Source organism: Ambystoma mexicanum, chromosome 2p (genome assembly GCF_040938575.1).
Source record: "Ambystoma mexicanum isolate Mex_15411 chromosome 2p, UKY_AmexF1_1, whole genome shotgun sequence".
NCBI classification, from domain to species: domain Eukaryota; kingdom Metazoa; phylum Chordata; class Amphibia; order Caudata; family Ambystomatidae; genus Ambystoma; species Ambystoma mexicanum.
The window spans coordinates 1,010,167,788-1,010,182,984 of record NC_090923.1 but is presented as its reverse complement, the minus strand read 5'-3'; the positions used below and the strand labels follow the sequence as shown (position 1 = coordinate 1,010,182,984).

The window sequence follows — 15,197 nt, the reverse complement described above, 5'->3', positions numbered from 1 at the left end:
CCATTCAAGGCTATGCATTTGGCGCCTTTGAAGTTCGTGTCATGGAAGACAGCATTCCTCGTGGCAATCACCTCTGCACGAGGAGTGGGAGAGATTCAGGCCCTATCTTGCAAGCCTCCATACTTGACTTTTCATGAGGGTGGTGCTGAGGACTCGCCCCTCCTTCATGCCCAATGTGCCGTCGGACTTCCACCTCAACGAGCCCTTGGTGTTATCAGTTTTCTTTCCGTCGCCTTCGACACCGGCCGAGTAGACTTCGCACTCGCTGGATGTAGCTAGAGCGCTGAAGTTCTACGTGGACCGCACAAAGAGTTTTCGGAAGACTTCCCAACTGTTTGTGAACTTTGGGTCTGTGAATCAAGGGCTCTCTCGAAGACATCCATTTCCAGATGGCTCTCCGGCTGCATCATGCATTGTCACCGGTTGGCAAACCGACCGCTACCCGGCCGTCCGAGAGCCCATTCGACCAGAGCGATCGCTGCTACCACGGCGTTCCTATCTGGTGTGCCCCTGCTGGACATCTGCAGGGCTGCTACGTGGAGGTCGACGCACACCTTCACAAGATTCTACTGCGTCGATCGGGACTCCAGGGAGGAGTCCAGGGTCGGCCAAGCAGTGCTGCGCAACCTGTTCGCTTAAGGTGAGCCTGGTGAGGAGGTAAGAGATGCTTAATGTTGAGTTGTTGTATTGCTTAATGTTGAGCCTGTTGCCACCTCCCGTGGTTGTGCATGTGTATACTGCTATGTATTCTTTTATTCATGAGCATGTGAATCCATGCCAGACCCCATGCTGGAGAACGAACAAGTTACTTACCTGTAACTGTTGTTCTCCAGCATGGGTCTGGCATGGATTCACATGCGAACCCTCCCACCTACCCCTCTGTGGCTCTTCACTTGGTCATACTGCCACTTGGCGTGCTACCAAATCTGAGGATGGCTGCCAGAGGCGGGGCTTAGGGAGAGGGCAATCATTGGCTGGGGGCAGCATGACCCAGGGATCAGTGATTGCTTACTACTAAGAAACATAGATCAGAAACAAAACTGATATTGATGTTTTCTTTACCGAGGATTCCCAGCCTGACGACGGGGAATATTCATGAGCATGTGAATCCATGCCAGACCCATGCTGGAGAACAACAGTTACAGGTAAGTAACTTCCTTATGATACTGTGATAAAGATTGTTGATGAACAACCTTGCATGTGTTTTAGAATTTGCCCTTTTTTTGTATCTTATTAATTTGTAATATGTATATACAGTCTTTTTAATTAATGAATGTACACAAATAGCAAAAAAAGATTGTGTGGACATCTTTGCTGATCAGCTACAACATATAGTTGAAGGCTTACATCTACCTTCTTGTCTGGGTAATCCTCTCCCTATGCAGATTATCCATGATTGTATTGATGAAATGTTACCCCTTATGCCTAACCTGGTTAATGACTCCCTTTCCTCATGTTATTCCCCCTGCTCTAAAATCTTTCCTGAATTACTCCTATTCTCAGAAACCCTCTCTGGATCCTGATCTCTCAGGCAGTTACAGGCCCATTGTCAACTCTTAATTTCTAATGAAAACTCTTGGAAAGATGGCAACTAGCCAATTACAGGATTTTGTGGTGAATCATAATCTGTTTGGTGAGCTCCAGTTTGTTTTTCAACTAGAAACTGGAACCGAGCAGCCTTATTTGATGTCAGAGAGAAACTGTTGTAGAATTTGGACAACTGCAACTCTTTCCTTTTGATGTTGCTCGATCTGTGCCCAGCTTTTGATACCACAGATCCCAACCTGTTAGCGACTCATGGGTAAGGGTATCAGACTCTGCTCTGTGTTGGTTCAATTCCTTCCTCTCCAATCCTCGCTGCTGCTTGAGTCTAGTTGGGATTTCCAGTGAGCTTTCTGATGTGAAGGATGGGGTGCTGAAAGGATCTGCTTTATCCCATTTCACCATTATGTGGAACCCTTACATGATCTACCATCCACTCTATACAATGGTATCACTGCCAGGTGATAGGCCAGTGTTCTGGCTGTTCAAACAAATAGGACCTGATTTAAATTCTGACCGTTTATCAACCATTGCTAGTGCCATAATTGGTGGCAAGTTAGAATATTGGAAGTCTTTAAATGGGTCTTCCCAAATGTCTACTTCAGAAACTTCAGATTCTGCAAAACAGTAATGCCAGAATGTTTATGAATGCTCTAATTTGCTGATGTATTACCCTGGTTTTGCGTCTGCTTCTCTGGTTCCGGTTAGAATTTGGAACATGCCCTCATTTTCTTAGATCTTAACCTGGTTTGACTATCTTTCAGGAAAGGCCTACACCCAGTCTAGTTCATTTGCATGTTTATCATTGATCATTTTGTAACAGTGATTAATCACCCTTTTCCTTGCTGCTTAGTGCTCTAATGCCTCCAGGTTATGACCACTTTAGAAAATCTTCTATAACACAACATAACACTTTCACATTGACACGGGCACCAAAATGTCATTGTACCCATGTGGGCTACTTAGGGCAGCACATTGGAAAAGGTTTGCAGTGGCAGAGGGACTTCCCAAGAAGTCCCTCTAGCCACAAACTAAAAGTAAAGTAAACCATGGAAGCCAGCAATACGTTTAAGGTACCCAATATTTTAGTGAGGAGCCAGATCCCCAAAAATGAAATCTGCTCTAACGGTAAACATGGCCAACAAATATTGGTTTAGGCTAACCACTAACCTGCTTCCTGCACAAACATAACTATACCAAGTAGTTCTACTGTACCATTGTAACCTCTGCCTGCCTCTTCCTTCAGTGGTTCCATTAATCTTATTGGTTTGTTGGGTAAACTCGTACACAGCTGGGCTCCTCTACTGCCTCCTTCTGCCCCCCCTCTTCCGGGCCATTCTCCCCTTGCCCATTTACCCCTCACTGGGCCTCCTCCTTCCCTCCACTGGGCCTCTTACCCCTTCTACTAGAACCCTCTTGTCCCTCAACTGGATCCCACACATGGGCCCCTTGCTTCATTCTTCCCCTTCTTTCCCACTGCTCCTCTATCCCCTTTCCTCTCCCTTTCCTGTCACCCACCCAGGACTGACCTACACTATCCTATAGCAATGAATCACACTGACACCAAACTGTATTCAAAAGCACGTTACAAGACTTGGCTAACATTAGATAGACCAAAACCACTGTACAGGCTGAATGGCCCAAAAGCCAATGCACTCATCTAAAGAATGTCACAGGGTAATCATGCTGACTCTACCATAAAGCATTTTATAGCTATTTCTAAAGTAGTTCATCTTGTGTTCTTATCTTGCAGCGACCACCAGTCCCATCACAGCTGTGTACAGTCTTGTGCGTAGCCTTCTTGTTGCGGCTCTGCTCTATGGATTCTGTCTGGGCGCCATAAAGGTACCTCTTGCTACCTACCACCCCCATGTTTGATACCAGCTACATTGAATGAGATGCCAGCGGGTTAATGGTTTGGGATGTGCCTTTGGCCTTATTGCTTCAATAAGGGTGTTGCAGGGGCAAGTGTGGGTTTAATGTTTTTTGATTGATGCAGTATTCTGGAGCTAGCGGCAAAGGGGTAGAAGAAAAGTCTGTGTTGATGGACAAATATAGATTGCAGTAGCTAAGAGGGAGGGTCTGTCTGTGGCCCTTTTGTGTGTACTCTCATCCTAGGTGTACTGCTTGCGTGTCTTCTCTGCATGCATGACATCTTAATCTGCCTGCATATTTAACCACCTGCATTTTGTCGCAACTACCATTGAATACCTTTCTGTAATTGCCCCTCCCCATGTCTGTTATGCTACAGGTTGCCAAGTATGTTTTTGCCTGATGATGATAAACAATGCTCTGCTGACATTTCCTCCTTTTCCTCCTCTTGTTACCTTTTTATCTTCATTTTCCCACATTTCCCATCACCCTTAATCTTGACTGTCCCATCTACTGCACCATTGTGTTGCTCATTCCTGTCTTACTTGTTGTCCCTTCTGTTTTCCCTTCCCCACCCACTCCTTCCCTTTTCCACTTCCTTGTCTCTATCTCTAGGCTCCATGGATAGACCAGCAGGTTCCTGTCCTCTTCTCTGTGTTTTGTGGCCTCCTGGTTGCCTTGTCGTACCATCTCAGCCGTCAAAGCAGCGATCCCACCGTACTATGGTCTGTATGCCACTCTACTTGCAGAACTCCTCTTTTCCATTTGTTCCCATCCCTCCAAGTGCAGAGGTTACTGTTTTCATTCTGCCCATTTTTACCTTTCAGATACTTCTCTGCACTTTAGGAGCAGCTTCTATTCTGCGGCCCCAATCTCATTGCTCCTCAAATCAACTAATCCCTTGCTGGGATCTCCACATTCTCCTTACTGCCCCAGATACATCAGCTTTATTTTTAAATTCTTAAAAAGGGATGGTGGTGATGGAAAGTGGTGGTGATAGAAAAGAAAAGGGCAGAGCCCCAAATAGCTTGTATTCCAAAACAGAGCTCTCAGGGTTTACCAGGGCATGCGTGAGAATGTCATCCAGTCCTGTTGATTTTTATTGGAATTCTGGTAATTTTAGTTTTGTTTTTCCCATTTTAATTTTAGGAATACATGACCAAGAATTCTAAGCAAAAACGCTTGGGTAGCTCTCAAGCATGGCACTGGGAAACTTGAGAGCTCTGACAAAGAGGTGTGGCAGTATGCCTAATGTTCAAAACAACATGCAAGTTACACAGCAAAGCATTATGGACATGAGAAATGTGATGGCTTGTTTTTCTATTGAAACAAATTAAAAAGATTCACCACGATACAAAAAATACTGGATTTGGCCTCTATTTACTAGCACCATATGGAGCACAACTGTTCCTAAACGTAGGATATTTTTCTTTATAAGCATATTAATAAATACCCCACACCTTCTTGCTGTCTCGACTCACAGATGAGCTCCTGTTTGGTGATCAATCCATCGTACACCAACATGTAGCCATTTGCTGCTAACCTTTAAGTGAAGAACCACCAGCTCTCTGTGCCCCAACTTTGATGTTCACCTTCCCTACGGTTTTGATGATACTCCAACTGCATCTCTTGCAGGTCCCTTATCCATGCTAAATTGTTCCAGGACATGGAAGAACGGAATGTGGAAGGGGCAGTGGTGGAGATCAAGGATCCGCTGCCTGAAAAGCTCCAGTGCTCTGTGGTAAGAGGTGGTGGGTAGTTTGGGTCATATGTGTAAAAGGTGAGGTATCAGAAGAATTATGAGAGCAGCAGAATATGTTCGCAAATGGCAGGACAGTTGACCTGTTCACTCCTTTGTTTCCAAGAATGTGTTTAATGAATACATTTAATGCTGTGAACTTCCTGCAGGTACAATGTTGCAGTTATAGGCCCTATGTTTATCAACCTGCTTGGCTTACAGGCTGTTTCCTCAGATAGTTGCTGACTCTTCAAGTACTTGTATGGCTCTGCAATTAAGGAAAACCTTTGGGGCCGAACAGGATATCAGTGTAGCTGATAGGCCATCTGAACCATTATGATGGTTTGTATTCCCTTCTTGGTTATCTGTCTTCGCCGCAGATGTCCTTTACAAATGTTAGTGAAATGTGATTGTTTTGCAAATACCTCCAGTGATTTTCAAGAGAGTCCCTTAGCACATCTGCTTTGTCTTGAACCTAGCTGATTTTTGGGAGTAGTGTCGCTGTTTGTCTAACTCACCTGCTTCACTCATTTCACTAGGGGTCACTGTTCAGTCCTTATGGCTAACAGTGCAAAGAATGTGGGCCTCATTACGACCCTGCCGTTCCGGAAAGAATGGTGGTGGTAAAACCGCAGCCACCGTTCTTTCTGGACCGGCTGATTAAGAGTCCTGGAGGCGGGAGGTGTCACTCCCAGCAGGTCTGACCTGGCGGGTTTAACACCACCCGCCTGCAGGCGGAAATGGAAACACCGGCTCTGTCATAGACAGAACCGGTGTTTCCATTGTCCCCATCCCCATGGAGTCCTACGGGACTCCATGGGAATGGGGACTTGCACAATTCCGCCTCCGGAATTCCTTGGTCCTATTGGTCCCAGCCCCGTCCGTCTTCCTTCCATCACGTGGGGGCTGCTGGGCTTATCTCCAGGGAACCATGGTCGAGTTTGCAATTAGTTACAATGTGCGACACTGCTACTCTATCATTATGGCGTGCACCTGTGAGGCTTGGGAACTGGCACAGGGGAGGCTTAAGATTGATCTGACCCACACATTCTTTACTCATGTAGTATCGCACTATCCGCACCCAAGGCTTCTACTCTCGCTTTCGACTACAATTTATTCCACCCTGTACTTCGTATTGCAAAGTTTGTCATTATAAATGGTTGTGTCCTTTTAGATCTTTTATGTCCATTGGGTTTATGGTTGGTGGTCTAGGGTCACCTACTGTAACAGAATTCAGGGATCTTGGGCTGGGACAGTTGTGGGTGTCATAACTCATGGTGGGCTTGATGGGGGTTGGAGGTCTGCTTTTGGCCTGGCTGCGATAAACGTGTACTGTGAGGCGCCTAGTATTTATTAATTTATTCGCATTTCTATAGCACGCACACAGCCCAGGGGCATCGAGGCGATGTTACAGGATAACGTCTTAGTTACAATACATAAAGATGGGCAACTAGGTATTGTCTTGAGGCCCCGCAGGGCACATTCCTAATTGGGATAACAAGTATTAGTAACAGTTATGCAGCAAAGGGACGTTTCTATGGGAGATAGCAGCGTGGGTCTCTCTATCGTCAGTGCTTGTGTTCAGGTTTTTTCGTTGGGTCTGTGTTTACTACGCAGCCATGCAGGGCCAACTGTTTCTACCATAATTACAAAAATGGCGCTTACTTATCTGTGCGCACTAAGTCTAAGCATCTGTATTTCATGTAATATTGTGTTTGTGCAGGGTTTCTTGGCACTCCCACCTTCCCCCTGGTACATCGCAAGTATAGTTATGGGATTCGCCTTACTCTAAAGCGCCTAGGGGGTGTGGGAGAATTTAATTTCCTTCCCAACATTCCCCCTTTTGTTATTTCTACAGTAACAAATTCCTCTGCATACGTGCGCTCATTTTCCGTTCTCACTGCAGCCTCATAAGGTGGAGTTCCTTTAATTGGCATCCAAGCTCTACATACTAATCACAAACTTTATCCTGCTTGCGCATATTCTTCGGCTGTGCATGTCATATAAATACATCCCCGGCTAAATCTACTTAAGTTTCACTATAATTGTCAGGGCCAGGGGGTGGGACAATGATGGTGTGGTATAGGTGATCTACTTCATCTCTATAGTAAATAGGGAGCATTTGGGGAAAGGCATGATCAGTTTGGACTTCACTCTCTTTTGTATCACAGGGTACTTTTGAAACACCAATTGAAACTATCATAATTGCGCTATTAGGCACTGCTTTGACACAACATCAAAGTCTCATTTGGCAAGTGCAGAAGATGACCAGGATGAACACGATAAATGGTACCAGCGTCTTCATGATTGCTCCTTACCAGAATGGGGCCCAGTCAAAGGCCACGTCAAACCAGTCCCACCCCCTCCTTGTATTCCTCCTTCTTATTTCATGCAAGCTCCTAGTCCATTTACTTCTGCAATGATATGAGCTAGTGACCCGTTCTCTGCGTCTTCTGGCGGCACGAATGCACAGCAAGAATTCCCGATTTTGCAGCAAACCCCTCGTTTGATCGCCCTCAACATGTCGAGCACATAACGGTTCTGCATCGTCATTAGTAGTAGTGCTCTCAGCTCAACCTTTATGATATTGAATCCGTGTTCAGTATCGCTCGCCAGCTGGACCAGTTCCCAGCGCACAATTTGCAACCACTTGGCAGTTGGTTGCTGCTTGTACACCGGGTAGCAGTAGCGAAGCAAAACATTTTTCAGCTGAACTGAAGATTTGGTATTCCCTAATGATATTTCGTCAGTGTTTTCAGTATGGGTGGCACACTTAACGACTGCTGCCACAGAGGGTTGTGACAGTGTGGAAATGAGTGTATCTAGTAGTGCAGCGTGTTGTACTGGGGAACCGCCTGCTCTTCGGGACCCTCTCCATTTCTATCGTGACAACCCAGCTTGCACTGTTGTAGTGATGTATGCTGAGTCTGAATAATTGGTCATGTGGCATCGTTGTGCTGCGTGTAGCGCCTCGATGAGCGCTAAAAGCTATGCCGCTTGTGCTGAACAGTGCATGGGTAATCTCTTCACTGATGTTTCATAGTCTCCTGCTTCGAAGGCGCACTACTGCTGCCCGTATGTCTGTCCTGTGTCCTGGTCAATTGTGCTGAACTGTCAACAAAGAGTACTTCCCCCTCCTCTGGTGAGTTTCCCTATGCTTTGCCAATGTCATCCTCTTCTCCTTCATATGTGGCACACTCGTGTTGCTGCAAATCTTCATCTGTGCTGTGAGAAACATGGAAGGTGTCTCCCTGTCTAAACCTAGAGGATCGGTCATCCAGGTGGCCAGGACACCGCCATCGCTATTGAATCCAGTTCCTGATGTTGCACCAGTGAGGGAGGATCACCTGGATGGGGGTCATGCGGCAGTGGGACACTGACGGGTGAGATGTGGCATTCCCTGTAACGCTCACCTGATTTCCACAGAGGCGCTGGGCTGGACTGAGCTGTCGCCGTGTCTTCTAGTGTGACTCGTAGATCTCGGCCTTCTCCTAGGGCTGGTCCCCTTCTCACGATGTACCGGACGTGTGGAGTGAGGTGTCTGCAGACGGAAGAACAAGGATTTAGGAACTGGATTGACTGAACTTCTCCTTCCTCAGTCCTCTTATTCGAACCAAGGGCGTGACTTGCTCACCTTAGATATATTAAGGCCGGGCTCTCCATCCTGCGTCTTTGCAGGGGCGCAAGTACCAGTTACTTCACTGGTTCACTGACAATCCTCTTGATTGCAGAGGTTGATGTTGGAAGATACCGCCGTTTACCGCACGAGCGGTTTCTTGATAGTTATTGGAGCACCCTTAATTTAGTCCCTTGCTCAGTCTCAGGGTGTCAAGATTGAAATTGTAGAGGAATGATGCGGCGAGCAGGTGAGTAGGAAAGCTGACCGGTTGCTGTCACCCTTTCTAATGTCTCTCTTTGTCCTGCAGGTTTAGGTGCAATGGACGCTGATGAATAAGTGCCCAGGATCGTGCAAGCGAGTATGTACGAAGAAGATGAAGCGCGGTGCACGTAAGTAAAATGACTGCTGTTTGTTTCAAAAGCACGCCTTAATGTCTCTTTTGTCCTTGCAGATCATGGATGCAGAGAGCGTTGCTAGATGGATGCCGGCGAACGTGCGAGCGCGTAAGTAGAAAGTTTATGGTTGGTTTAGAATGCGCCTTAAAATGTCTCCCTTTGTTTTGCAGATGCCGGCATGCAGCGCTTCTTGAAGTTCAGAACGTGCGGAGCGCAGGTAAGCAATTCAAGAATGCAATGCTTAATCAAGTCCTTTTCTTTGCAGATGTCGATGGGGAGCCGAAGAAAGCGGCGGAAGGCTTTGGAAGATGCCGCCGTATTTGGTAAGTAAGAGCGCTGCTCTCGAATTGAATTCTGCTAACCTGTTGTTTTGTCTTGGCAGGTGCAGCTGAGGATCGGATCTCTAGCAGGTAAGGAATTCGTTTTCACAGGAACTGGAGCTGAAGAATCTCAGGAAGACTGGAGCTGACATGGTGAGCGTCCTTCTGCAGATGCAGAATAACGCGAAGCACGTTTCATCAATCGGGTGTGGTTTAAATAGCCTTCTGTAGTGCTTAGACGTCTTCTTCCACAGCCTCGCCCAGGTAAGAAAAGAGTTCCTGTGTTCTGATTCCAGGGAGTGGCTCCTGCCCCACCCAGACAGGAAAAGTAGTTCCAGGCAGAGAAGGATCAGAAGACCATCGAGCTGGTAAGTAAGCAGCATGGTCTGCTGCAGGTAGGTCCACCCAAGCACTCTTAAGCATTATGAGCCCGGCGCTTCCAGCGCCGGGACCGGTCATCTTTATGAGCCTGGTGCCACTGGCGCCAGGACAAGGTCCAAAAGGTCCCAATAGAGACTGGCTGGTACCCAGGATCAAGGTTATGGGCCTGCTTCCAAGGATGTGAGGCAAGTCCTGACCCCTTGGAAGCAGGGATCATGACATTCCCCTACCTTTGACACCTCCACCCCCACCCCTCCTCCCACATAGAACATTTAAAACCACTGCCCCCTTTCTACAGTGCCGTTTTCCTGACATGTCCCAATACAAGGGTCAGGCAAAGTCAGGCAATTGATCAGAATCACACACACCTGATGGCCTTTTCCCTTCCCCACAGGGATAAAAGGTGGATCCAGAGAGCACAGTACGAGCACGGCAGACATCCCGTCGTGCTGGCTAATCGGGCGTGGCAGTTCAAGCAAAGGAGAAAGATGGCAGGAATCGAGAGGGTGGCGAGGAGAGAGGTGACCTTGCCCTTTACGTCCCAGACCCGTCGAACCTTCGTAGAAGAGAGCCTAAAACCACAAACAATAGCACAAGTGTCTTGCAGCAGGTATCAATGGTACATGGGGCAAGCCTGTGTCAATAAGCAGCTAGCTCGAGAGACTCTGGTCGAGCCCCATATGCGAGAAACTGCAGATACCAGGCCATTTGGGACAGTGGAATAGGTCAAAGTGGTCCTACTGAGGGGGAAGCAAAATCCCCGTACAATGGAAAGACTTGGATCTATAAACTGTGTGAAAGCAAGGAAAGTAAATCCTGCAGGGAGAGGAAACAAAGTAAGTGAATCCCGCCATGTGAGAAAGCAAGGGAAGTGAATCCCACAAATACAAGCAAATGTGAAGTTGGTAAGGGTCCGAGCCCGACAGAGGGAGATCCAGGGGTGAAGTCTGCACCCAAATATAGGCAGTCAACAGCTGTCCGAGCCCGAGCAAGGGCGATCCAGGGGTGAAGCTTTCGGCCAAATGTTAATTGAAATAGAACTGTCACATCATTTGTGGAATGAGATATTTAAAAAGGGTCAGCGCTCAAAGGAGGGGGGACCAGGGGTGAAGCCATCACCCTATGTGAAACTGTGATAAACAATGAAGATTGCCCATGCTGAGAGCGGTGGACAGTCTTGATTCTATTAAAGACAAGGAGGCGAGCATTATGCTTTTCCTTCTTTATTACTTCCAAGTCAGCAATTTCAAATCTTCAACATTTTTCAACCTCTTTAACTGGCTAAACATTTTGTTTCATGAATGTAGGAACCAAAATAGGTTTGACAGTTCAAGTTCTTTTAAAAGGTTTCTTCAACTACAAATCCCATGAGTCCTTCTGTCTGCAGTATCCAATCAGGTCCTGCTCTCGGGTATATATCCTCTGAACTATAGTACTTCTCCTCTTTCTTTGGTGCTCAAGTCTATGTAACTCTTTAAATCAACCGTAACTCTGCCATAAGCTCAACTGGAACTCCCTCTCGTAGCTCCCTGCTCTGGCAGAACTGAACAATCAACCACTTGCTCTCGAGCTCACTGTAGTTAAGTTTGCTTCTCACACAGTTCGGTACATACAATTCCATTGTACTAAAGTTTCGAGTGCAATACACAAACATGCATTTCATATCATGTATCCCTGGGTGGGATATAATGCTCGCCTCCTTGTCTTTAATAGAATCAAGACTGTCCAGCGCTCTCAGCATAGGCAATCTTCATTCTATAGTGAGACAGGAGGCGAGCATTATGCTTGTTCAAAGCTGTTAATCACTGTATTCGCTATCTGAGATATGGGCTTAAAATAGAAGCCATCGCGCCCCTCACTGAGTGTGCCCCAAACTGTGATAAATCAATGCCTTCCCAATGCATTACCTCTCGCACCCAACGCGCTATTTTCGCTGTTGCCATGGCATGAAAAGGTTTCCTGCACGCTATCAAGAGCTGTGTAACTCCTCTCGGCCTAACTGGAGCTGTAGCTGCTTCGTAATCCTTAATGCACTGCGCCACACATAACTTGCTGTTATCGGGGGAAGTATGGATAAGATATTATTGTTGAGTCTGACTTTGTTCTGTTTGCTACATTAAATGCTACTCCATCTGGGTAGAACATTTTCCTGTCTACTTCTAAGGCTTTTACATCAGATACTCTTCCGCACGATATAAGGCACAGTAACATGGTCAGCTTCCCGGATAACTGAGATCGTGAGAGATCTTTGTGGCCAAGAAAGGAATAAACTAAAGACTGCTTTCACGTCCCACAAAGCCAAATATCTGGGGGCTGGCGGTTTACATATCTTCATTCCTTTTAACAATCTTAAAATTGTAGGATGCTCCCCCACTGGCTTTCCTTCAATTTTTACATGGCCGGCTGAGATGGCGGACCTGTATATGCCAATCCTTCTGTAAGCTGCTCCTTCTGCAAATCTCTGAGCTAAAAAGTTTAATACTTGTGGAGCCGAAACGGGATCCACCTTAACTCCTGAGCAGAAAGTGTGCCACTGCCTCCACGCGGCACCATAGCTCCTAATGGTTGATGGGGCCCACGAATCTCTGATGCACTCGGCAGCGAATTGCGAAATGCCTGGGAGCTGCCATCTCTGCCCGGAATCCTGCAGACCATCAAACTCAGTGCTTCTTCCAGCACAAGTGGATGCAACTGCCCGTTCGGCCCCTGCAGAATGTCTACTCTGTGAGGAATCACTCTCGGAAAATCCGTAAAAAGTTCCATCATTACTGGCAACCATGGCTGAGATTTCCATATCGGCACTACTATCACTAGCTCCGCTTGTTCTCTGCTGACTTTCGCTAGCGCTCTTGTCAACATAATGGATGGGGGAACGGCGTAGTGGACCGCCCCCGCCCAGTTCTGTAGGAACGCATCCGTCCCGGCTGCAGCTGGGTCTATCCTCCAGCTGAAGAATCTCGGAACTTGAGCATTCAGTCTGGACGCAAAAAGATCTGTGTCCAGAGGGCCCCATAAATCTTGGAATCTCTGGAAAACGTCTGTTGCCAGTCTCCAGTCGCTGGAGTCTACTAAATAGCGCAAATTCCAGTCCGCTATGGTGTTCTGACTGCCTGGCAAATACTCTGCTGATGCTGATATCCGATGATCGAGGCAGAAATGCCAAAAATCCTTCGCCAATTCGGCCAACATCCTGGAGGAGGTGCCTCCTAGTTTGTTGATATATCGCACTGCCGAAATGTTGTCCATCTTGAGCAGTACACAACATTTCACTCGCTCTTTGGTAAAGGCTTGCACCGCGAAGGACCCCGCCAGGAGTTCCAGGCAGTTTGTGTAGGGACAACTCTTCTTCGGACCATTTCCCTCCTGTTTCTAAGTACCCGCGGCAAGCTCCCCATGAGGTCCGGGGTGTCTCCGAAAATGGCCCTGCCGTTCCAGGCTTCCATGTTGTGCAACCACCAATGGATCTCGGTGATAGCCTCCTGATCCAACGTTACTAGTTGGTGATAGCCTAAACCTCCTCTGAGGTGACGTATCTTCAGCCTCTGAAGAGCTCTGTAATGCAAGGGCCCGGGAAATATGGCCTGTATTGATGCCGCTAGCAGTCCTACTAAACGGGCTAGGCTGCAAAGGGAAACTACTTTATTCGCTGCTGTAGCTCGGAGCTCCTTCTTTATCCCTTTTATCTTCGCTGGTGGAGCTCTAAGGTGGCTTTCCTGATATCTATCATGAAGCCCAAGAATTCCATCCTCTGAGAGGGCTGCAGGTCGGACTTCTCCTCGTTCACTAAGAATCGGAGTGAGGACATGAGCCGACATACCCAAGATGCTTGTTCTCGCAGACTTGTGGCGTATTGTCCTAGAATGAGGATATCGTCTAAGTAGAGCATCATCCTGATTCCCCTCTCTCGAATTGCAGCTGCTACTCAACGCATGATCTTGGTAAAAGCCCAAGGAGCTGATGCCAGCCCGAATGGGAGACATGTGAACCTCCACACTTATGCTCCCCAACGGAAGCGGAGATGTCTCGGTGCTGAACTGCGATCGGAATGGTAAGGTAGGCGTCCTTTAGATCTAGTCTCGCTAACCAGTCTCCTGCTCTGAGCAGGTCTCGTAGAAGGTGAATGCCTTCCATCTTGAAGTGGCGATATACTACCCACTCGTTGAGACTTTTTAGATTGATAACTGGCCTTACTTTCTCCCCTCTGCGCACCAGGAACATATTGCTGAGGAAACCTACTTCCTCTGAGAGGTCTATCTCTATCGCTTCCTTGTCTGCTAAACTGCGTAGCTCGGCGAATAGCTGCTGTCACTCTTCTAGCGGTATATGAATTGTCGCCGATTCTTGCGCCTGCGCAGGAATGCCTACGAATCCTAAGCGCAACCGTGTTATCGCTTGCAGAACCCAAGCATCGCTTGATAATTTTGCCATGCATTCAAAAACTAGCGCGTCCTGCCTCCGATAGAAGGGAGGGGAGGCGTGTGAACACTCACCGTGAGGTGCGTTGGCTTGTCTGTAGGTTCCCCTGCTCCTGCGATTCCTAGGGAAGCGAGCTCTAGACAGGAAGATGTTGTCTTGCTGACTATTCTCCCAGTATTGGGCTCTGTTGTTCGGAGGTCTTCTAAATTGCCCAAAGCGACCGGCCGCCCGACCTCTCTGCCGCCCGACCTCTCTGCCGCCCGGTCCCGGCAAAAACCCGACCTGGGAATATCCGCTTGATAGAGCTCTGCGCTTTCTCTAGCGCCGAGTAAGTCCCCACAAACTGGGACATTTCCTTTGCAAACGTGTCGCCGAACAGTAGACCTTTTGCTTCTCCTCCCGCCTCGTACGAGGCAAGGTCACTCAACTTGCTGTCAATTTTCAGCAATACTCCCCAGCGTCTCTCGGCTGAGAGAGCGCAATTAGCATTGCCTAGAAGGCAAACGGCTCTCTGCGCCCAGTTACCTAGGGCCACTGCGTCTACTGGGTTCCCAGTGTCTGCAGCCTTCTCCGCCAAATCCATTATCTTGGCAAGCGGCCCCGTCAGGTCGATGACGCTGTCTTGGCACCCTCGCCAGACCCTATCTACTCCTTTCCTTATATCTTTGGTCGCTTTGGTGACAAATGTCACCATCTTGGGGTCCAGCTCCAGAGTGTCTGTGACTTTCCTTGGTAGGAGCGGACAAAGGCATTCCGCTCTCATCTTTGCCCTCACTTCTCTGTCCAGCGGCTTTCATAGGTGCTGCGCCATATATTGAGCCAGTCTCGGTGCCGGCACCCATTCCGAGGATCTAGGTTGAGCAATGGCCTCCTGGTAAAACATGTCTAGAGGACCCTCTTCCTCCTCTTCTAGA

The 15,197-nt window shown here is 47.7% G+C and overlaps 1 protein-coding gene across 2 annotated transcripts in view; it reads left to right on the top strand.

Annotated features, from left to right (window-relative positions):
• PCNX3 (pecanex 3) overlaps nucleotides 1-15,197 on the top strand; it is a 1,956,057-nt gene that overhangs the window by 949,025 nt on the left and 991,835 nt on the right. For both annotated transcript variants that reach the window (XM_069644841.1, XM_069644840.1), the window contains 3 exons: nucleotides 3,296-3,387; nucleotides 4,030-4,139; nucleotides 5,050-5,155. In XM_069644841.1, coding sequence (XP_069500942.1) covers nucleotides 3,296-3,387; nucleotides 4,030-4,139; nucleotides 5,050-5,155 — 308 coding nt within the window. The remainder of the gene's footprint in view (nucleotides 1-3,295; nucleotides 3,388-4,029; nucleotides 4,140-5,049; nucleotides 5,156-15,197) is intronic.